The sequence below is a fragment of the Mesoplodon densirostris genome, chromosome 9 (assembly GCF_025265405.1).
Source record: "Mesoplodon densirostris isolate mMesDen1 chromosome 9, mMesDen1 primary haplotype, whole genome shotgun sequence".
Classification (NCBI taxonomy): Eukaryota; Metazoa; Chordata; class Mammalia; order Artiodactyla; family Ziphiidae; genus Mesoplodon; species Mesoplodon densirostris.
In genome coordinates, this window is record NC_082669.1 from 26,282,887 (window position 1) to 26,306,638 (window position 23,752).

General features: G+C 46.5%; 1 protein-coding gene across 2 annotated transcripts in view; it reads left to right on the forward strand.

Moving 5' to 3' along the window:
- OGDH (oxoglutarate dehydrogenase) overlaps window positions 1-23,752 on the forward strand; it is a 74,423-nt gene that overhangs the window by 39,573 nt on the left and 11,098 nt on the right. The window contains exons 5-10 of one of the 2 annotated variants that reach the window (XM_060107612.1): window positions 7,119-7,234; window positions 10,156-10,310; window positions 10,450-10,596; window positions 11,123-11,213; window positions 11,590-11,769; window positions 15,926-16,054. In XM_060107612.1, coding sequence (XP_059963595.1) covers window positions 7,119-7,234; window positions 10,156-10,310; window positions 10,450-10,596; window positions 11,123-11,213; window positions 11,590-11,769; window positions 15,926-16,054 — 818 coding nt within the window. The remainder of the gene's footprint in view (window positions 1-7,118; window positions 7,235-10,155; window positions 10,311-10,449; window positions 10,597-11,122; window positions 11,214-11,589; window positions 11,770-15,925; window positions 16,055-23,752) is intronic. The other variant, XM_060107613.1, reaches the window with a different exon arrangement.

The following is a 23,752-nucleotide window of genomic DNA, read 5'->3' on the forward strand; positions in this document are numbered from 1 at the left end:
TTGCTTTTATACACTTTTATCAAAAATCACTTGGACTTATGCAGTGGGTCTGTTTCTGGGTTCTCTATTCTTTTAATAGGTGTGTCTCTCCACCAGTACCACACTGTCTTGATAACTGTAGCTGCTGAACTTTATTTTCCTTTTCCAGAATTGCTTTGGCTGTTCTAGGGCCTCTTTCCATGTAAATTTTAGAATAAGCTTGTCTACATTTACAAAAACTCTTGCTGACATTTTGGTAGGAATTGTGTTAAACCTATAGATCAATTTAAGGAGAATTGACATCTTTACTATGTTGCCCTTCAATCCATGAACATAGTATGTCTCACTTACTTAGATCTTTGATTTCCTTCATCAGCTTTTTGTAGTTTTCAGCATACAAATTCTGTACATGTTTTGTTAGATTTACATGTCAGTACTTCCTTTTTTAAAAAAAATTTAGTGTCCATCTATTCATTACTAATATCTAGAAGTACAATTGATTGTTTTTATGTTGTGTCTTGTGACCTTGCTGAGCTCACTTATTCTAGGACTTTTTTTTTTTTTAGTAGATTCTTTAGAATTTTTTGGGTAGACAATCATCTCACTTGAAAATAGGAACAATTATGTCTTCGTTTCCAATCTGTTTGCCTTTTATTTCCTTTTCTTGCCCAATTGCCCTGGTTGGACCTTCCAGTACCATGTTGACTAAGAGGCATAAGAATGAACATCCTTGCTTTGTTCCTGATCAATGGTGGATTACATCGATTGATTTTCAAATATTGAACCAAACTTACATGTACTGCTGGAATAAACCTCAGTTGGTCATGGTATATAATTCTTTTTGCATATTGCTGCATCTATATATATGTATTTGCATCTGTATTCATAGGGAATATTGGTCTGTATTTTTTTTTTTCTGACTGTCTTTGTCTGCTCTTGGTATCAGGGTAATTCTAGCTTTGTAAAATAAGCTGAGAAGTTTTCTTCCTACTCTAATTCCTGAAAGAGACTGTGTAGAGTTGGTGTTAATTCTTCTTTAAACATCCAGTAGAATTCCCCAGCAAAACCACATGGGTTTGGATTTCTTTTTCAGAAGCTTTTTATTTATGAATTCGATTTCTTTAAAAGTTAGAGCTATTCAGATTATCTGTTTCATAGTGGGTGGGTAACAGCAGTTTGTGTTGTTCTAGGAATGGTTTGTTTACATCTGAGTTGTCAAGTGTATTTTGTTCATAGTATTCCCTTAGTATCTTTTTTATATCTGCAGGGTCTGTATTGATACCCCCTTTTATTCCTGATATTGGTAATTTGTGTCTTCTCTTTTTCTTTGTTAGTCCTGTTAGAAGTTTGTCAATGTTACTGATCTTTCCAAAGAACCAGCTGTTTCATTGATTTTTCTGTTTTGCTGTTTTCAGTTTCATTGATTTCTGTTCTTATCTTTATTTCCTTACTTCTGGTTTCTTTGTATTGTTTTTTTTTTTCCTTCTTTTTCTAGATTCTTGTGGTAAGATCTTATAGATTACTGATTAGAGCCTTTTCCTCTTCTCTAATGTTTGCATTTACTGCTGTAAATTTCCCTCTCAGAACTGCTTTAGCTGTCCTACAAACTTTGACATATTGTATTTTTGTTTCCATTCAGTTCAGTGTATTTTTTGATACCCCTTAATATTTCTTCTTTGACTCATGGATTATTTAGAAGGTGTTTAGTTTCCAAGAATTTGGAGATTTTCCTTTTATATTTCTCTTATTGATTTCTAGTTTGATTCCGTTGTTGTTGGAGAAGGTACTCCATATAATTTCAGTTCTGCTAAACTTTTTTGTTTTGGGCTTCGTCGAGCCTTAGTCGCAGCACGCGGGATCTTTTGTTACAGTGCGTGGGCTTCTCCAGTTGCATCGCACTGGCTCCTCTCTAGTTGCGGCATGCAGGCTTAGTTGCCCCATGGCACGTGGGATCCTAGTTCCGCAACCAGGGATCGAACCCACATCCCCTGAATTGGAAGGCAGATGCTTAACCACTGGACCACCAGGGAAGTCCCTCAGTTCTGCTAAATTAGTTGAGGTGTTTTTATGGCCCACTATATTGTCTGAATTGGCACATGTTCCATGGACATTTGGAAAGAATGCATACTCTGCTGTTGTTTGGTGAAGTGTTCTATAAATGTCCATTAGATCCTGTCAGTTGTAGAGTCTTTGTATATCTTTGACAACTTTCTATCTACTTTTTTAGTCAATTATTGAGTGAAGGGCTTTGAAGTCTCCAGACAAACTGTGGGTTTGTCTATTTTTCTTTTCAGTCCTCAGTTGTTGTGTTTTTTTCACAAATTTTGCATCTCTGTTGTTTGGTGCACACACATTTAGGATTGCTATGTCTTCTGGGTGGATTGATCTTTTTATCATACAATGTCCCTCTCTGTCTCTAGTAATTTTCTTTGCTCTAATGTATACTTTATCTGATGATAATATAGCTACTCCTGCTTTTGTTGGACATGTTTTACATGACATATCTTCTTCCATCCTTTTACTTTCAATCTGCCTAAATCACTGTATTTGAAGTCAAGCATATAGTTGGGTCCTGCTTTTTTAATCCGCTCCATCCATCTCTGTCATTTAAATAGTATATTTAGACCATTTATATTTAATGTAACTATTGATATGTTAGGGCTTAAGTCTACCATTTTATCCTTCATTTTGTTTGTCCCTATTCATTTCTCTGCTTTCTTTTTCCTGACTTCCTCTAGGTTTTTAAACCTATACTTTAAAATTCCATTTTTATTTATATATAGTCATTTTGATCATCTCTCTTTGTGTTTTTAGTGGTTTTTAGCCTTTTTAGTGGCTGTTTAGGTGTTATGTCACTACATAATTTATCACAATCTAATGGTGTCATCATTTTATCAGTTCAAGTGAAGTGTACTTACCTCCCTTTACATCCCTTCATTCTCTCCATGTAAAATATATAATTATCTTAAATATTTCCTCTACATATGTTTAGAACTGCATCAGATAATATTACAAATTTTGCTTCGATCATCAAACATAATTTAGAAGACCCACGAGGAGAAGGAAAGTCTTTTATTTACCTGTATTTTTTAGTTTCATGTTCTTTCTTCCTTCCTCCTGTCTGATTCCTTCTGGTATCATTTCCTTTCTGTTTACAACTTCTTTTAGCCATTCATTTAGGGTGACAGATTCTCTTAGTTCTCTTCATCTGAAAATGTTTTGATTTCTCCTCCATTCCTATAGGATATTATCACTGTATATAGGATTCTGGGGAAACAGTTCTTTTCTTTCAGCTCTTGGTAAGTGTGGTGCTACTTCCTTCTGGTCTCCATGGCTTCTGTTGAGAAATCCACTATTATTTGAGTTGTTTTGTCCTCTGTTGAGAAATCCACTGTTACTTGAGTTGTTTTGCCCTCTAGGCAAAGTGTCACTATATTCTGGCTGCTTTCAAGATTTTTTTCTGTCTTTAAATTCAGAAGTTTAATTGTAACATATTTTGACATGGATTTCTTTGGCTTTATTCTGTGAGTTCACTGAGCTTCTTGAGTCTGTGGGGTAAGTCTTTTGCCATATTTGGGAAGTTTCCAGCCTCCCGCTTTCTTTTCTCCCTCCGGGATTCATCAATACAACTGTGAGATCTTTTGTTACAGCATCACATGTCCCTAGGACTTTCTTCCCCCTTTTTTTTTTTTAAAATGTTGAACCTTCTTTTAATTTATTTATTTTTATTTTTGGCTGTGTTGGGTCTTCGTTTCTGTGCAAGGGCTTTCTCTAGTTGTGGCGAGCGGGGGCCACTCTTCATCGTGGTGCGCAGGCCTCTCACTGTCGTGGCCTCTCTTGTTGCGGAGCACAGGCTCCAGACGCGCAGGCTCAGTAGTTGTGGCTTATGGGCCTAGTTGCTCTGCGGCATGCGGGATCTTCCCAGACCATAGCTCGAACCCGTGTCCCCTGCATTAGCAGGCAGATTCTCAACCACTGTGCCACCAGGGAAGCCCCTTCCCTTTTTTCCCCCCAACCTGTTTTCTCTGTATTCTTCAGGTTGGTTTATCTCTGTTGTTCTCCCTTTAAGTTCACTGATCCTCTGTCCTCTGATAGTGCCATTGAGCCCATTTACTAAGTTTTAATTTGGGTTATTATATTTTGCAGTTTCAAAATTTCCCATTTGGTGCTTCTTTGTATCTTAATTTTTTGCAGAGACTTTCTATGTCTTTGCTGAGACTTAATTTTTTTTTTCATGTCTCTCTCATGTTTTAATTGCTCACTGAAATCATTTGATAATGGCTTCTTGAGAATCTTAGGTAATTCTAACATCTGTGTCATTTTTTTTTTTTTTTTTTTTGTGGTACGTGGGCCTCTCACTGTTGTGGCCTCTCCCATTGCAGAGCACAGGCTCCACACGTGCAGGCCCAGCAGCCATGGCTCACGGGCCCAGCCGCTCCACGACATGTGGGATCCTCCCGGACCGGGCCACGAACCCGCATCCCCTGCATTGGCAGGCGGACTCTCAACCACTGCGCCACCAGAGAAGCCCCACCTGTGTCATTTTGGTGTTAGTGTCTAGTGATTATCTTTTCTCGTTCAATCTGACGTATTCCTAGTTCTTGTTATAAGTGATTTTTCTTTTTTTTAATATTTTCTTTTTTTTATATTTTATATTATATATATTTTTTATTTTTTATTTTTCTTTATATTGAAACCAGGGTTTTGGGTATTGTGAGATGGGATCTTGTTGAAATCTTTGTTATAGCAAGGCTCCTCTGAACACTGCTCTGGTAGGGAGGGGCCCACCTAGTTACTCCCCGGTGGAGATGGACATTCTGGGCCCCAAAGTCTCTGTTGACATTAGGGTGGGGGAGTGGGCTAGTGCGTTACCTCCCAGAGGGAATGAAAGTTTGGGCTTCCTCTTGGGCCTACTTTGAAACCTTTGGGTGGGGTCAGAGGTCAGAGTGCACCGCAGCCTGACAAGGGTGTTGATGGGGCTGCAGTGTGTTCCATATGTTTGGGTGGAGCAAAGCAGTTACAGTCTAAAAGTTTTCTGTCCTGCGAGGCTGCCTTTCTCCTGGTCCTTTAAAGAGAGCAGCTTTTGTTGGGGCTTTTTCTGTCTACACCTGTAGAAGTTTCCACATTCTTTGCTCCAAGTCTGGGATATGGGAGCCCAAAAGGAAACCCAGGGACCTCCTTGGCTGGTTGGCTTTTTTCTCCACCCTTTGGCGTCATCTTACATTTGTTTTATATATGATATCTGGGGTTTTTAGTTGCACTTGGTGGGGGAATAGGTAGGAATATGTCTATACTACCTTCCCAGGCGTCTGTAGATTTAAGTTCTCAAATGACTGTGAAGAACTAAGAAGCAAGGCCAGCAGTTTTGAAGTTCAGTAGTAGAGCCCAAGAATGATCAGTTCCCGGTGATGGAAATGAAAAATCACACATACGGTGAGGCCAAGGGCTCTTCATGCTGAAAGGTCATGACAAGCCCACATTCTTCTCTGGGACGCACAGGTCATTGGTTAACTCCACAGTCAAAATGTTCAAACTGTTCCCAACAGAGTGTGCACTCTTTGGATACCCCGGTTCCCTGAGCCCCCACTGCTGAGTGTTCCCATGAGCTAGGAAAAGTGTCCCCCAGATAACTCTGGTTTTCCTCCATAAACACTGAGAGCTGGGCTGTGAAGGGCCAGAACCATGCTTTATCAGGCCCACGTGATGGCCCATCCTCATCCTTGATAGAACAACAGCAGGAAACGGTTGCATAGCTTAACCAAGCCACCCTACCATCACCACCACCACCCCACGGTGAAAAAAAGCCGGGTTGCTTTTGTTTTAATAAAACAAAAAGAGGTTGAAAAACATATGCTTTTAAAACTTAAAAAAAAAAAAGTATCCTAGAGCATTAGATAAATAAAAGCTGTCGTTCCCAAGCCAGCTTGAATGGGATCTTCCAGGGATGTTCATGGCCCATCCATGACCAGTTGAGTCAAGTTCTGGCATTGGAGCCTGGAAATGTGCATTTTACAAATCTCCCAAATTCCCTAGAGATTTGGATACACAGCTGTGTTTGCGAGCAACTGCTTGGGTCCCTTACTGGGCCCTCTGTCTTATTTACACTTAATTAGGCCAGGAAATGGGAGACTGTCTGATCTTGCACAGTCAGGTGTTAGAGACTGTGGGTGCTCGTTTCACATTTCATCCTGGCGTCTGGGATTGTGAACTGCACCTTGCCTCACTCCAGTCAATATCTTGTGGGTGGGAGCCTAACCTATAGTGTCACTGGACAGTTTTCCTCCAAGTCCCTTCCCCTTTGATAATTACTGCAACATGAAACAAGCGCGTAATGCCCTGGAAAGAGCCCCTCCACTCCATCACGTGTTTGTCAGTTTGAAATACGCTTTCAGATGAGGAGGCACCTTGCACGTGGTGCTCAGCAAATGGCAGTGATGAGTCAGTGATAGTCGGTTCCTTAGCAATTAGTCAGTAAATACGTGTCGGTATTGGACTGGGGAGAGCGATAATCAGATCTGTGACTTACGAGCGTTGTCTGGAGGATGGGTCTTTATGTGCAGTTGGAGGTCTTCCAGGAGACGGCGCCGTCCTTCATCAGAGGTGGCTGTGGAAGCCTCTGCCCTGCTGCCTGGCAGCTCTCCCGCAGGCCACTGGGCTTCTTGGTGACTGTCCCTCACTTCTCAGTCTCCTAGCTTCCACTCACCACATACAAATGCCATCACCATTAAGACATATGTGACCTAGTCTAGTCCAGTTCCTCATTTTCTACTTGAATTCTCTCCTTAACTGTTTTTCATTTGCTTTCTGATTGACTTACCCAGTGCCTTTTCAAACCTAAATTGCTTTGTGTCTGTGGGACCTTGAAATACATTTTTCTCTAAATTATGAATAATTGGTGCACTGGACTAATATATGCCTCATGTGAATTTATTCTCCTTTACCTGTGATGCCAGTAATATACTCAGCTTCTGTTTGTTGCTAAAGTTTGTGTTTCTGGCTGTAATATAGTATTTATTTTCGTACATAACAGAGGTTTTTATGATTTTGTTCTTCTTTTTTCTCTCCCCTGGGGAGTCCCTCCCCCTTTTCCTAAACTGTGGCCCCCGTATGGCTGTGCCCGTCTCTCCTCACCCCCGTAGGGTTCTACGGCCTGGACGAGTCTGACCTGGACAAGGTCTTCCACCTGCCCACCACCACGTTCATCGGCGGACAGGAGTCGGCCCTTCCACTGCGGGAGATCATCCGGCGCCTGGAGGTAAGAAAACACAAGTCGTTTCCAGAAAACTCCAGTGGACTTGCTAAAAACTTGTGTTGGCAGGAGGCCTCCAGACTAGGTTGTTTTTCTCTTGATCCTATATATTTTTTTTAACATAAGGGAAAGGGAATTGTTTTGGTTTTTTTTTTGCTATTTTGTTGATGAAAATCCATGTTTTTTTATTTTTACAATCAACCATAACAAAATGTAGGCTCTGCTTCCAACTTTTAAAAATGTGTCCTAAAGCATTCGGTAAATAAAGGGTGTCATTCCCAAGACAACTTGAATAGGAGCGCCTGGGGAGATTCCTGGCCCACCTACGGCCAACTGAGTCAGCTCTGGTTTTGGAGCCTGGAAGTGTGCATTTTTACAAATCTCCCAGAGATAGGGATACGCAGCTGTGTTTGCAAGCGACTGCTCGAGCCCCAGGTTGTACTGATCCAGCATTTGAAAGGGGCAGAGAGCCATGCACGGATCTCATTTCATCCAGTGCCAGAACCCAGGAGTTGGGCTGTTGTGGACACTTGGACCTGGACTCCAGGGGTCCCAGCCATAGCACCTCCTGTCCCCAGAGGGCCCCACGTCCAGGGCTCTTCCAAGAGAGCCTACGATTCTGACTTGTCCCAGTTCGGAATTCCCCTTCTCGTTGTTTACAGATATTTGTGTAAACTCACCTGATGATGGTGGGTTAGGTATGTTTACATGTGACGTGTGCATGCACTGGGCGGCTGTGTGAGCTGACAGAATTTAAGTATGTTCTTGGTCCCGTGACATAATAATCAACTTGAAATTCTTTGAATACTTAGAGCGAGTGCAATTTCTTGGCTTCCTAACGGCTCACTAGAGAGAGAAGCTAAGAATCGGCACCTAAAACCCCCTGCCCTTTTCTCCTGGGGATTGAGCCAAGAACAGGAAAAACAAACTATGATCCAGGGGCCCAGTAACTATGTGTCCAAGTTAATAGCTAAATTCATGATAATAATGGAGACATACTGTTTTTGACCTGATTGTTTCCTTTGAGCCTTTAATTGTTCAGTAATGGACATAAGGAGCCCGGGCGTGTTCTCCTGCCTCCACGGCTCAAGGAGGGAGCCCCTCCCCCTCCCCTCCTCCTCCCGCCCCACTTCCTCCCTCCCCCTCCTCTCCCCCCTTCCCTTCCTTCATTCTCTTCCCCTCCCCTCCCCTCTCCCCTTCCCCTCCCCTCTCTCCCCACCCCTTCCTCTCCTCTCTGCTAGGCTTACAACTCAGACTTTGGGTCCCAGGGAAGATGCACCCTTTTTTAAGCTGAGGGAGGAAGGTTCAAGGTTCATGTTAACAGACGCTGTGGCTGGGCCATGTTTTCTCAAATGTGTTTGTGCAGAAATACACTTTCTTCTGTGGCTCAGCAGATCAGGGCACTGTCACTGTACAGCTCCGGTGGAAGTGGTGACTCGTGCTGGCTCTGAAGTCAGGGAGGGCAGGCCAGCACCCCCCATCCCTGGGCTTCTTGTGCATCCAGTTTAAAAGTTCCCAGTTTATCACATGAGGTGTCATCAGGGAAATATAGTTTTGGAGTTAATGAAAATACCTTAAACACCAAGGTCTTTCCCAGCTCCATTTCCTCTTTTTGTCCCTAGGCAAGGTTTTCCTCCTCTTGGCTAGGATGATAGTGAGCACGTTGTGGTTGGCCATTATTTTGAGTTCAGACAAATGTCCCTTTGTGTCATTATCATAGAATTAACATGCAGAGGTGCCCACCCTGCTCTGGTGTCACAACTGGACCCACCACTGGGATCCCAGGTGCATCCTCACCCTGCACTGTGCCAGCCAGTTTCCATGTCTGTTGTGAAAACCAAAGGGGGTCACAGACAGAACCACCAAGCAGAACCTGGCCCTCTAAGTGCTTGGTCAGCATGGCTGCTGCGAAGACGTTGAAAGGCATTTGTGGGCTCTAAAACTTATTGTCGGGAGTTCCCTGGTGTCCTAGTGGTTAGGATTCAGCGGTATCACTACCATGGCCCGGGTTTGATCCCTGGTCAGGGAACTGAGATCCCATAAGCTGTGCAGCGTGGCCTTTATATATATATATATATATACACATGTACGTATATATATATAAATTAATTTTAAAAAATTATTGTCACACCAGGGCATTGCTTTTTAAACTCCTAAAAGCAGTGGTTGAGAATCCACCTGCCAATGCAGGGGACATGGGTTTGAGCCCTGGTCCGGGAAGATCCCACATGCCGCAGAGCAGCTAAGCCCATGCGCCACAACTACTGAGCCTGCGCTCTAGAGCCCGTGAGCCACAACTACTGAGCCCGCGTGCCACAACTACTGAAGCCCGCGTGCCCAGAGCCCGTGCTCCGCAGCAAGGGAAGCCACCACAACGAGAAGCCCGCGCACTGCAACGAAGAGTAGCCCCAGCTCGCCTCAGCTAGAGAAAGCCCACGTGCAGCAACGAAGACCCAACACAGCCATAAATTAATTAATTAATTAATTTTTAAAAATAAATAAATAAAAGCCTTCTAAACTTAAGTGGCCACTGAGCTGTGATATCCACCGGCAGCACAGGGCCTTTCTTTCTCAGGGTGGTGGGCACAGTCTGACCTTGAGGTCAGAGAACCTGTCTTCCCCAGGAGCTTCCCCGTCCCTGGGCTGGTGCTTCTGTACTCCCGCCATGAAGGGAGCATGTCTTGGCTTAGTGGTTCTCACTGTCCCCTCTGTGCCTATTGGGCTCTGTACTCTGTGGGGGAAGTATTTCATGGCCAGGTTCGGAGTGAGAGGAGGTTGTGGGCCCAGACTTGGTGCCCCAGGTCACGGCTGGCTCTGTTGCATTTGAAAGGGAGGGCCACCTGTTCCTGCCAGCCTTCTGGCTGAGTGGGCAGTCAACACACCTGGGGGGACATCCCCTTGATCCTGTGTGTGTGCATGAAACGCAGATGGCGTACTGCCAGCACATTGGGGTGGAGTTCATGTTCATCAACGACCTGGAGCAGTGCCAGTGGATCCGGCAGAAATTCGAGACGCCTGGGATCATGCAGTTCACCAACGAGGAGAAGCGGACCCTCCTGGCCCGGCTCGTGCGCTCCACCAGGTACGGGGCTGCACTGGTCCCGTGAGTGTGGCACAGCCTGTTGACAGGGGTGGGTGGGTTTGGAGTGTGGCCACAGCCCCACGAGAGCAAGGTTGGCCCTGGTGACTTGGCTCTTCAGCGTGGCTTGGTTCCTGTCCAGGTTTGAGGAGTTCCTGCAGCGGAAGTGGTCATCTGAGAAGCGCTTCGGTCTCGAAGGCTGTGAGGTGCTGATTCCTGCCCTCAAGACCATCATTGACAAGTCAAGTGAGAACGGAGTGGACTACGTGATCATGGGGATGCCGCACAGGTACCTGGCTGCCCCTCATGCTTCCAGAGCACGGGGTGGGGCACTAGGCAAGCAAGGAGGCTGGCTCGCCTGGAACGTACTTGCACCCCTGCCCCGGGACAGCCATCGCCACAGCATCCCCCTCCCTCGGTAGCCACTGTCACACTCAAGGCCATAGTGGTTTTAGGCAGGCATCTTGGCCTCATGCCCTTGTCGGGATCTCCACTGAGGGAGGTTAACCTAGAGGGAAGGCTGCTCGGTGACGTGGAGCGGAGACCTCAGCTTGAGGCGGCAGCGGAGGCTGAGGGTGGAGCGTTCGCCGCAGGCTGGCAGTGTTTCTCCGTTTTCTACCTTTCTTCCTCCCACCTCGTCGTGGCCCTGGGTGCCGGGCAAGCAGAGGCTGAGTGTCCCACATCAGCTCTGCTCTCAGCTCCTCTCGGGCTGCAAACCGAGGCACTGCCTGTCCATCGGGGGAGGAAGGGGCTAGAACAGCATTGCCTGCTGCCCGGAACACAGCTCAGGCCCTGCTCGCTCCTCTGTGTACCAGAGGGCGGCTGAACGTGCTTGCAAACGTCATCAGGAAGGAGCTGGAGCAGATTTTCTGTCAGTTCGACTCAAAGCTGGAGGCAGCTGATGAGGTGAGACACCTGATTTCTTTTAGAAACTAGCATAGCTCCGACCCACACCAGACCCTGGTTCCACTTGTTCCTGTGGAAGCACCTGGGCCTGGGATCCTCCATACCACTAGCAAAGGAGGTGGCTGGTGGCCGACCTCCTGGAGAAAAGAGAGATCAGAGGCCTGGCAGCCCCCACAGTCCTCCCCGCTGGGGTTTGGGACGTGCGCCTCTGGTTGAGGGACCTTCTCCCTGTGCCCTAGGTAGAGCCATTCTGGGGAAGGGCTTTCCATCCTTCCAGGAATGGGGGTTCTGGGAGGAGAAATAACACAGGACAGGGCTGTTGTGAAGAGTAAGCATCTCCATGCCCAGGATAAAGACCGACTGTTTGTACCTTCAGGGTTCTGGAGACGTGAAGTACCACCTGGGCATGTATCACCGGCGGATCAACCGAGTGACCGACAGGAACATCACCCTGTCGCTGGTGGCGAACCCTTCCCACCTGGAGGCTGCCGATCCCGTGGTGATGGGCAAGACTAAAGCTGAGCAGTTTTACTGCGGGGACACCGAGGGAAAGAAGGTAAGGCCACGGGGGCCGGCCAGGGGCAGCCCTGAGGCCAGATGGTCCCGGACCGGCTTACAGCCTTAGGCACGTCCCAGACCTCATGTTTCTGGAATTTAACAAAATATTCTGAATGGATCTTGAAAGAGTAGCCATAGTATTAATAAATTAATCCCAGTTACGGATAATACTTCCTTCCAAGTTGTGACCACCAGAGCTAGGTGGGGAGTAGATTGCTTTCATTGTCACCACGCCTGTGGAGAAGCTAGTCTTGTACAATATCATGGTGGACAAAGAGGCTTTGTCACTGAACAGGAGGAGAGAGTCTTAAGGAAAAGATGTGGGTGAGCCTAAAGGAAGAATTGTAAAACTGACAGATGGGGGGCTTCCCTGGTGGCGCAGTGGTTGAGAGTCCGCCTGCCGATGCAGGGGACACGGGTTCGTGCCCCGGTCCGGGAAGATCCCACATGCCGCGGAGAGGCTGGGCGCGTGAGCCGTGGCCACTGAGCCTGCGCGTCCGGAGCCTGTGCTCCGCAGCGGGAGAGGCCACAACAGTGAGAGGCCCGCGTACCGCAAAAAAAAACAAAAAAACCCTGACAGATGGGAGGAGAGGTCGAGTTTGTAGCAGGGTGGCACCATTTAGAGATGGAGAGCAGCTCGAGTTCCGGGGGGCCCTGGTACCGGCATTTTCCAGGTGTGTGATGCTGAATGCTTAATGTTGGTTGGCCAGCCTACTTATGTATAGAAATCCCCAGTGGATTTTAACTCCTTGTCGTTGATTAATCTCAAAGTAGAAGTCTGTCTGTAACAAATTGTACAGTTCTTATTACTTAATGATAACCTCAAAGCCAAGCAATAAGAAAAATCAAGTTTTTGTAGTGTCTGCGTGTGCATTCTGGGGCATGTTCAAAGTCAGCATCACCACCCTACTCTCAAGCATCTCTTGTTCTTCCTAGAAATAGGGTCATATGTGAGGAAGCTAACAGAACATACACAATGTGATGTAAAGCTGCAGGTTCACTGGTAAAGAACTTCAGAAGAGAGGTATATGGGTGTGGAAGGAAGTGGAATGAAAGGCAGTCAAACCCTCTCATCGATAGAGCAGGTAGTTGTCATATTTAATTAAAGAAACAGCAGGATTTAGGTAGACGGGAAGAAAAGGACATTCTCTGGAGATGAAAGAAGGACGAGGATGGAGGTGGGGTTGTGCTGTGGGCAGAGCAGGGAGGAAGGAGCTGGCCCAGGGATGCCCTGGAGAGGGGTCAGACTTTTTAGAGGTGGAACCAAGCATTAGTTTACTAGGTTCTGTCATTTAAAACACTGTGAATCTACTCGTACTGTGTTTGGATGGTTAGAGGGTAACGGGATCCCGGCCAGAGGTGGCATTGGGAACCAGAAGTGGTTCCTGCACCACAAAGAGTGTGACCCATGGGGAGGGTGTCGGGACATGAGAGTTACTTTGCTGAGCTTGGGGGCCTGGACGGGGCCTCAGAAACTCCAAGCGGGTAGAAAGTGGCTTCCCGTGCAGCCCCCGAGACCACCAGTGGCACAGTGGCCGGTGACGGATAGGGAGGAAACCAGCATCGGTGACCAGTGCCTCCAGCATTTCCGCTGTCTGTGGCTGGGACCCTTGCCCAGGCATTCGGGGCCAGGGAAGGGAACAAGATTGCAGAAAATTTTGTGACATCCACATTGATAAATTACAGACAAAAACCACTCCAGCATCGCTTGCTTAGAATGCTGGAAACATCCTGAAAAGGAATGAAATAACTAGGGAGAAGTGGTGGAGGGTATCTAACATGCTTCCGATGATCACAGCAATCCATCCTGTGAGGCCAGGAGAGGCTGATTAGCCCTGTGTGGTCACCAGGCACTTGTCTGAGGGAGTGCCATGTCCGTGGGAGTGCCCTGCCTGGCGTGGACGGCCCATCCCTCCAGGCCCCTGCCCCCGCCCCTCTATCTGAGCCCACCCTTGCCCGTGCTCAGCGGGCGGGTCCAGACCCCACCAGCCCTTCACACCTGCTCTCCTTGCTACTCTTCCCAAACCCTTAGGCAATTATCTGATTTCTGTTAAACCCAGAATCCAGGGAGCTGGAGTATTTGTTACATAACCTTCAGTGTTTCCGAAAAAAACTATGTAATTTCTATAAATGTGGCCAAGGTTGTTCTATAACCAGGTGCAAGACTGAGCCTGACCCAGCTTGGCTCAGGGCTGATGTGGCCCTTGGGACATTCGTGTGGGAAAGCAGCTCCCTAGCGCCGCGGGTGGCCTGCCACGGACGGAGGCCTGCTCCTACCTGGGTCCAGATCGGGCCGCCAGGGTGTGTGATTTTAGCAGGCAGCGCTGCGCTGAGGGAACACAAGGGACTGAGTGCAGCCTAGCAAGGGGCACAATACAGCTTCTCCAGAGGATCAAGAGAAACAGCCTGAGGAGAGGGGAGGTTGACCCTGAGGTGCCCGACGGCAGAAGGCCAAGGTTGTACAGAGAAGGCTCTGCAGAGAAACGCGCGTCCTGGCGAGCAGGAAGAGGCGCCACGGCCCCTGGTCGTTTGGGCCCTGGCAAGGCTGCAATCCTCTGAGGAGGTCCCTGCGCAGACCCGACACTTGTGTCCACATCCACCTGTCCCAGACAGCGTCCCTGTGTCCCTTAGGGCAGGACACATGGGGTTCTGCTAAAAAAAATCTAGATTTTTGTCCCTGAAGAGCACGTGGACCTTCCCTTCCTGGTGCTGCGGACCAGGGAGGTGACAGGAGCTGAGGAAACACAACAAGAGGGCGTCAAGGAGCAGGGGTGGCAGGGCCATGGGGCTGTACCAAACAAGCAGGTAATGTGTTGAGGACAGTGGGAACAGTGTCTCACGGTGTAGGAGGTGTTTATAAATGCGGAAGGAGGAAGGCCCAGAAAAAGGCTTGGAATTGGAGGTATCGTAGTTGTACAGTGTACAGATTTAGAAATCTCTGTGTGCGTGAACCTGTACATCTGGCTTTTGGCTCTGCGCTGAAACAGCCTAGAAGCGTGATGTTCTAGAGGTAATGAGCACACACATACTAGTCTTCAGTGCCGTCCTCCGCCGAAGGAACCAGGCTCCTTAGAGGAGTGTCTGATTCCAGGGCTGGGCAGGAACAGTGCAGCAGGGGGCTGAAATCTCTGTTGTGCCAGAAAGCAAGGAGGCCCCCATGAGCCATGGGGCCTGTCCAGGTGCCACGGGACCCCCACGCCAAGTTTGGGACGGTGTGAGCGTCCAAACAACTACAGATACTAGTCAGTTACAGCCAGTTGAATAAAACAGGAATCCGTGAGCACGTATTAATACAAATAAATAAAAGTCGAGAAGAGAAAGCTCTTATGGAATGCCAGCGTGTGAAGGTAGGAGTGACACCTGGCAGCATCCCAGGGGTGCTGCTCAGGCTGCTGGGTGGGTGGAGGTGTGGGGAGGAGGAAGATCTAGAAGTTCTCACTGTTCTCGTTGCTGAGGAGAAATGGCGAGTTTAAAGGGAGAAACAGGGACTTGCTGGCGGTCCAGTGGTTAAGACTCTGCACTTCCACTGCAGGGGGTGCAGGTTCGATCCCTGGTTGAGGAACTGGGATCCCACATGCTGCGTGGCGTGACCAAAAAAAAAAAAAAGGGAGAAACAGACAGCTACCTGTCCAGGTGATCCAAGTCAACTTCATCCACGTGGGGTAGGCCAGCTCCGGCGTCCCCTGGTACGGAATGCACCGTTCCTGAGTCTGGTCACACAGGACCATCGGAGCCCAAGGCCTGTCTGCGACGTGGAGACGGGAGACACAATGGGCTGCTCCAGGTCGAGAGGCTAAAGAGGCGTGGCCCGAAGAGCACGTCCACGTGGGGTCTGGGCCAGCATTGCTTTCCTGATGAGAGGGTCCTGCGTGGTGGGTTCAGGGGTGGTGGGCATTGGCTCTGCAGCAGATGATGGCAGGATGGCTGGTGTGCAGACATGGAGGGCACCCTCGTGGGGCACATCCTCGGGGGAAGGGGGTGCCGGGGGGGTCCTGGGGGTCTTTGTGCCTTCCTACCATTTTCTTTCTAAGTTCGAAATTATCTCAAAATACATCATTTTTTGAAAAGTGGATTGTGACTGAATCTCCAGTGTGCCTTGTGGACGTGGTGGTCAGGACCATGTCACATTTGGGGTCTCCTTTGCATGTCTGCAGGTCATGTCCATCCTTCTGCACGGGGATGCTGCATTTGCCGGCCAGGGCATCGTGTACGAGACCTTCCACCTGAGTGACCTGCCATCCTACACGACTCACGGCACTGTCCACGTGGTCGTCAACAACCAGGTAACTTGGGCTCCAGGCGGGCTCTGGGGTCTTTTCAGCAGAGAAGGCTGTGGAGGCCACAGCATCAATTAGACTTTCTCCTGAGGCTTCTATGCTCACATCAGCCTTACTTAGAATGACATGTTTTCATCATTTAATACATTTGTTGTTTTCTGATTAATAAACTTGGACAAACAGGAAACTTTCTTTAAAGTGGAGAGATTTTAATTACAGTGTTTAAGATCATGGTGTTATTTCAGAATATTTTCTTCCATACCCACAAGCATATAGATGGCTTTCCTCTTTTAAGAAACTGGGTTCTATACACACAGTTTTATATCCACTTCTTTTTTACCACAGTATTTTCTCATGGCATTATATATTCTTAAAATATTAATTTTAATGGAAATATTCATTATAGGTTGTTTTATAAAATAGATAGTGAAAGGTGCCAAGGAAAGAGAAAGGTCTAAAAACAACCTATCTCTGAACTGTGTTTTAAACAGATGACCAAACACAGAGAGTCTTTACTGCTTTTTGGGTAGGGGCTGAGATGCTAATAGGAATGGTCTTCAATCTGGACAGAGTACAGCAAAGATCATTCACAGGAATTGGAAGCCCAAGACACAGGGGGATTTTTTTTTTTTTTTTAAAGAAGAAAGTTTTTCCATGAGTAGTCTCCAGAGTCAGGTGAATTCCATCCCAGGAGTTTTTTGTTTGGTTGATTGGTTGGGTTTTTTGGTGGGGTTTTTTTTTTTTTTTTTTTTAATTTATTTTTGGCTGCGTTGGGTCTTCATTGCTGCGCGTGGGCTTTCTCTAGTTGGGGCTACTCTTTGTTGCGGTGCATGGGTTTCTCATTGCAGTGGCTGCTCTTGCTGTGGAGCACGGGCTCTAGGCGCACGGGCTTCAGTAGTTGTGGCATGTGGGCTCAGTAGTTGTGGCGTGCGGACTCTAGAGTGCAGGCTCAGTAGTTGTGGCACATGGGCTTAGTTGCTCTGTGGCATGTGGCATCATCCCAGATCAGGGCTCGAACCTGTGTCCCTTGCATTGGCAGGCGGATTCTTAACCACTGCGCCACGAGGGAAGTCCCTCTCCATTTGTTTAGATTGGGTAATTTCTGTTCCATCTTTAAGTTCTCTGACTCTTTCCTTTCTCCCTTCCATTCTGCTATAGAGCACCTCCATTCAGGTTTGGGGTTTTTTTCCCTGATTTCCACCCACCCCCGGGGGCTTTTGTTTGTTTGTTTGTTTTTGTTTATTCAACTCTAAAGTTTCCACTTGGTTCTTTTTGTATCTTCTGTTTCTTTGCTGAGTTTCTATTTTTTCATGTATTTCAGGCATGTTCATAATTTTTATTGAGGTATTTTTATGAAGTTTGCTTTGAATTTTATGAATTTTAATTTTATGAAGTCTTTGTCAGGTAATTCTAAAATCCGTCATCTCAGTGTTGGCTTCTAATGATTGCTTTTTCTCATTCAAGCTAAGATTTTTCTGGGTTTTGGTATAACAAGTGATTTCTTATGAAACCAGACATTTTGAGGATATGTTATGAAACTCAGAATCTTATTTAAATCTCCTGTTATAGCAGATGTCCTCTGGACATTTCGGGTCAGGGTGGGGGGACACTTGTTACTGCCAGGTGGGGTACAGGTCCAGGTTCCCCACCCCAGGTCTGTTGATACCCAGGGAAGGGAGGGGACGGAGGGTGGGACAAGGGTGCTTTGTTACTGCTTCCCAAGTGGCCTCCACTGACACCAGGGATGGAGCGGTTGCCTAATTACCAGCAGCCTAGGGGGACTGCTGGGGACACCGGGCCTTTGCTGGGGCAAGTGGGGGTGGCCACAGTGTTTTCTGTGGGGTTGGCTGCAGCAGGGTGGTGATTGTCTAAAAATCTTCTGTACTGCTAGGCGGCCTGTTCCTGGTCTTCTGGCCAGAGAGAGCCACTTTCCTTGAAACTTCTTTTTGCTATGCCTGTTGGCGTTTCTGAGTTGCCTGCTTCTCTAGCCCTAAATTTGGCCTATATGAGGCAAAAAGGTAGCCCTGGGAATGATCACAAGTCATTCCTCGGGACCTGAGGTCCCCAGCTGATCTGCTTGCTTCTGTCTACCTTCAGTGTTTGTTTTATATATATAATGCCTTGGGTTTTTAATTGTACTTATTAGCAGGAGAAGGAGGGCAAGGTACATCTCCTCCATCTTCCAGAAGTGGAAGTCCCTATGAGCACTTTTTTTAAAGTGTAAATTCCATTTCTTTAGTAAATATAAGACTATTCAGGTTATCTGTTTCTTCTTGAGTGAGCCCTGATTACTTCTGTCTTCCATGGAATTTTTTCATTTCATTTAAGTTGAAAGATTTATGAGCATAAAGTTTGCAATGTTCTCTATCAGGGTCTGTTGTTTTATCCCTTCTTTTATTCCTAATATTGGTAATTTGCATGTTTTCTCTTTTTCTCGGTTATATAGATTTGTTGTTGGTGTCAAAGGAACAGCTTTGATTCCATTGTATTTTCTCTGTTGTTTTCCTGTTTTCTATTTCATTGGTTTCTGCTCTTTGTAATTTCTTTCCTTCTACTTGCTTTGGGTTTAATTTAGTCTTCTCTTTCTAGTTTCTTATTTCTTATTTGTTGACTTGAAACCTTCCTTCTTGGCAATATAAACATTTAACAGTATTTCAATTTAAGAATCACATTACATGGGCTTCCCTGGTGGCACAGTGGTTGAGAGTCCACCTGCCGATGCAGGGGACACGGGTTCGTGCCCCAGTCCGGGAAGATCCCACATGCCGCGGAGCGGCTGGGCCTGTGAGCCATGGCTGCTGAGCCTGCATGTCCAGAGCCTGTGCTCCGCAACAGGAGAGGGCACAACAGTGAGAGGCCCGTGTACCACCAAAAAAAGAAAAAAAAAGAATCAAATTACACAAATACAGTACAGGTAAGCCTTTGGTTTATCAAACTTCTTATGACAGAAGGTTAAGCATTTTAGTTGAACTTAAGTGAGACTGTGTCCAGAGGAGAGAGTCTTAGGATGGCATAGTGTCTGGAAAATTACCCTAAAAGGAAGCCGTGACCACATAGCCCAGAAGATGGAAGACTCCTAGAAGCATAAGAGCTGTTTTCAAATAAATGAATGCTTCACAAAGCAAGGAATATAATGGGCAGAGTCTGCACCAATGCATAGCAATTACCAGGAAGCAGCAGATTTCAGCTGAATGAAAAGAACTTCCAACAGTCAGACCTGTTCCTTTTTTTTTTTTTTTTTTTTTGCGGTACGCCTCTCACTGTTGTGGGCTCTCCCGTTGTGGAGCACAGGCTCTGGACACGCAGGCTCAGCGGCCATGGCTCACGGGCCCAGCCGCTCCGCGGCATGTGGGACCTTCCCGGACCGGGGCACGAACCCGTGTCCCCTGCATCGGCAGGTGGACTCTCAACCACTGCGCCACCAGGGAAGCCCCCTGTTCCTTTTTTTTTTTGCACTGGATAAAATTTAATAGGGTGGGGAAGACACTGAAAACAGGAGACAGGGAAGAAGGTGCAGGGTCCGGGTTGGGTGAGGGCCTTAGTTAGCCGAATCTGGGGCCTTCAGGCCCACCCAGCTGCATCTGCAGGTTGATGCGGTAGCCCTGAAAGCTGCAGAGCACCCGGCCCATGTGGGAGCAGGGGTAATGGCGTGGATGGGGGCAGCCAGGGACAGAGCTGCAGGGTTGAAGGAAACAGGGCTCCAACCAGGATAGACCATTTGGCTCTAGGGTCCCATCTGGCTCTCAAACCCAGCAGTTACACTTTGTGGGGTTTTCCTACTAGTACACTCACTCCCAAATGTCTTCTGAGAGATTTCTTTAAAGATATCACTTGGGGAATTCCGTGGCTGTCCAGTGGTTAGGACTCGGTGCTTTCACTGCCGGGGCCTGGGTTTGATTCCTGGTCAGGCAACTAAGATCCTGCAAGACACGCAGTGTGGCCCCCCCCCACGCCAAATATATATATATATATATATGTACATAATATATATGTCACTGCTGCACAATTAATACCTTAATAAAACTGGAAGGAAAAATAAATGTACAAAGCTGAAATAAGTAAATAATATGGAGGGGCATTGTGGGGAAGCTATCACTGCTGCAGCAAGACTAGAAACCAGAATTTCTACCCCTACATCAGTAGGGAGATGGTTAAATAATTTATGATATATCCATCCACGTGTTACAAGGCTTAAATGAATTAATACATATAAATTAATATACATAAAGTGCTCAGAATAGTGCCTGGCCCGTAAATAAGCACTAATGTAAGTTAACTGCAACCGCAGTGTAATAAAACCATTTGAGAGAGTAGGATCTATATATACTGTTGAAATGAACTATAAGATACAGTAAGTGGGGAAAAAAAGTGCAGAGCAGAATGTGGAGTATAGCTCCATCTCCGTGTGTGTGTGTGAGTGGGTGGGTATGCGTACACCCACCATGTGTGTTTAAAGATGAAGAAGTCAGGGACTTCCTTGATGGTCCAGTGATTAAGACTCCAAGCTCCCAGTGCAGGGGGCCCGGGTTCAATCCCTAGTCAGGGAACTAGATCCCGCACGCCACAACTAAGACCCGGCGCAGCCAAATAAATAAATAAATTTTTTTTTTTTTTTTTTTTTTTTTTTTTTGCGGTATGCGGGCCTCTCACTGTCGTGGCCTCCCCCGTCGCGGAGCACAGGCTCCGGACGCGCAGGCTCAGCGGCCATGGCTCACGGGCCCAGCCGCTCCGCGGCATATGGGATCCTCCCAGACCGGGGCACGAACCCGTATCCCCTGCATCGGCAGGCGGACTCTCAACCACTTGCGCCACCAGGGAGGCCCTAAATAAATATTTTTAAAAAATAAAATAAAAAAGATGAAGTCAGTAACAGTGGTGGATATTGGGGAGGGCAGCTGGGGGACTAAGGTCTCAGAACTTCGAAGCAATTCACTTTCTGTGATGTTCTAGCTGTAATGTGCATATTATGGTCACTGTCTTACCTGGTCCCTACCCTCATTTCCCTATGGGGAGACCCAGACCCAGAAAGACCACGGGATTGATCAAGGTTCTCTGTAAGTGCTCATCAGAATTCTCCCTGGTACATCTTTTTTTAATGTTCTCATCAGTTTGTGACTATTTCTAATCTTTTCTTTAGTCATTGTAATAAAGGAGTTTATGTAAAAGCAATTCGTCATAAATAAAGAAAGAATTCTCAGACTTCTGTAAAAACTACAGTTTTGCTAATGTGTTCTTAAATGTTTTTACTGTTTTTGATAACATCAGTCATGACATGGGGCCAGTAAGATCTGTAGCAGGAAAGGAAAGACGTGCTTTGCTGAGGCTCTTGTTTCTCTAAGGACATACGTAGGATTTCCTCTTCTGAATTTTTCTTCTAAGGAAGCCATCAGTTGCTAAATGCTTTTGTATAAGAATGTTTATGGGCGGGGTGGCGCAGTGGTTAAGAATCCGCCTGCCAATGCAGGGGACATGGGTTCAAGCCCTGGTCCTGGAAGATCCCACATGCCACGGAGCAACTAAGCCTGTGTGCAACAACTGCTGAGCCTGCGCTCTAGAGCCCACGAGCCACAACTACTGAGCCTGTGTGCCACAACTACCGAAGCCCGTGTGCCTAGAGCCTGTGCTCCACAGCAAGATAAGCCACCGCAACAAAAAGCCTACGCACCACAATGAAGAGTGGCCCCCACTCACCGTGACTAAAGAAAGCCGGGACGCAGCAACAAAGACCCAACGCGGCCAAAAATAAAAATAAATTAAATAAATTAAAAAAATAAAATACAAAAAAACTTACTAAAAAAAAAAAATGTTTATCGGGCTTTCCTGGTGGCACAGTGGTTAAGAATCTGCCTGCCAATGCAGGGGACACGGGTTCGAGCCCTGGTCCGGGAAGATCCCACACGCCGCAGAGCAGTTAAGCCCGTGTGCCACAACTACTGAGCCTGTGCTCTAGAGCCCACAGGCCACAACTACTGAAGCCCACGCACCTAGAGCCCATGCTCTGCAACAAGAGAAGCCGCCACAATGAGAAGCCCGTGCAGTACAACGAAGGCTAGCCCCTGCTCGATGCAACTAAAGGAAGCCCGTGCACAGCAACAAAGACCCGATGCAGCCAAAAATAAATTTATTTATTTATTTTATTTTTGTGTGTGTGTGTGTGGTACGCGGGCCTCTCACTGCTGTGGCCTCTCCCGTTGCGGAGCACAGGCTCCGGACGCGCAGGCCCAGCGGCCATGGCTCACGGGCCCAGCCGCTCCACGGCATGTGGGATCTTCCCAGACCGGGGCACAAACCCGCGTCCCCTGCATTGGCAGGCGGACTCTCAACCACTGCGCCACCAGGGAAGCCCTAAATTTATTTTTTTAAGAAAAGATTTTTCAGGGAAATGTTTAAAAACAAAAAAAGAATGTTTATCAAAACCAAAGAGTCTTTGTATAAATTTTGGCAAAGCTGTAGGAAGCAGTATTATATAATCGTTAAAATATTTAGTATCCTGGGGAAACGATCACAACATAGTGAGTGGAAATGCAGGTTACTCATGCTGCTAGTAGGAGGGTGAGTGGTACAACCACTTTGGAGAGCACTCGATGGTATTTAGGTGAAATGTTCTGACCCTGTGGCTTAGTTTCCCCTTCTTAGGAGTACTGCAGAGAAACTCAGTGCTTGCTGGAGAAAACCTCTGTAAGAATGTGTACAGTAACAGTGTATTAACCACAAGTTGGAAACAACTAAATGTCCAACAACAGGAGAATGGATAAGTGAACTGTGGTATATACTATTCAGTACTTAGGTTTCACTAAGCTCCACTACAGGAAGTAGAGGTACATGTTTCAACCTGGATGAACCATGAATATAAATATTGAACAGAAAGCAAGTTGCAAAGGATTTGCACAGCATATAGAGTATGACACCATATGTAAGGTGCATAGACTATATATCTCTATGGTTTAAAAGACATGGAAATACTCTTCCAAAATGTCAGCGCTATGAAAAACCAAGAAAAGCAAGAAGGCTTCAAGATTAAAGGGGACTAGAGAGAGGTGACAACTAATGCAGGGTGATGTGCTGGATTGGGTACGGGACTGAGGCAAGAAAGACTAGATATCGTTAGGACAATTGGTGGAATGTGTCTACTGAGGGTCAGATAATGGTATTCTGTAATATTAAATTGCTTGGGCCGAGAACTGCACTCTGGCTGGTAATGAAATGTCCATGTTTTAGGGAGTAGGGACGTCTACTACTTACCTGCAAATGGTTTAGGAAAAATGTGTGTGTGTGCGTGCGTGTGTAATGGAAAGAGCATGAATAAGAAAAGGGGCAAAATGGCAACAGTTGGTGAATCTGAGTAAAGACTGTGTGGGAGTTCTCTGTATGCTTTCAACTTTTCCATAAGTCTGAATGATATCAAAATTCTAGTGAACAGTAAGCCTAAGAAGATACTATATATTGTTTATGGACACATGGAATACATATTGCAACACGTAGAAACTATGTCCTCCACTTTCAGGGCCGTGCTCCCTGTGTGTGGGCCAGCTGTAGCAGAAATGTATAAAAAGTCCTGAAACTGTTAAGATTTGCTCATTTTGGCTTGTTAGTTCATGGGTGATCATTATAGTATTATACTTTCTATATGTTTGAAGTAGTTCATAAAAATAAATTTTAGGTATTTGTTTTCTTTATTTTATTTTTTATTTTTTTGGTTGCGTC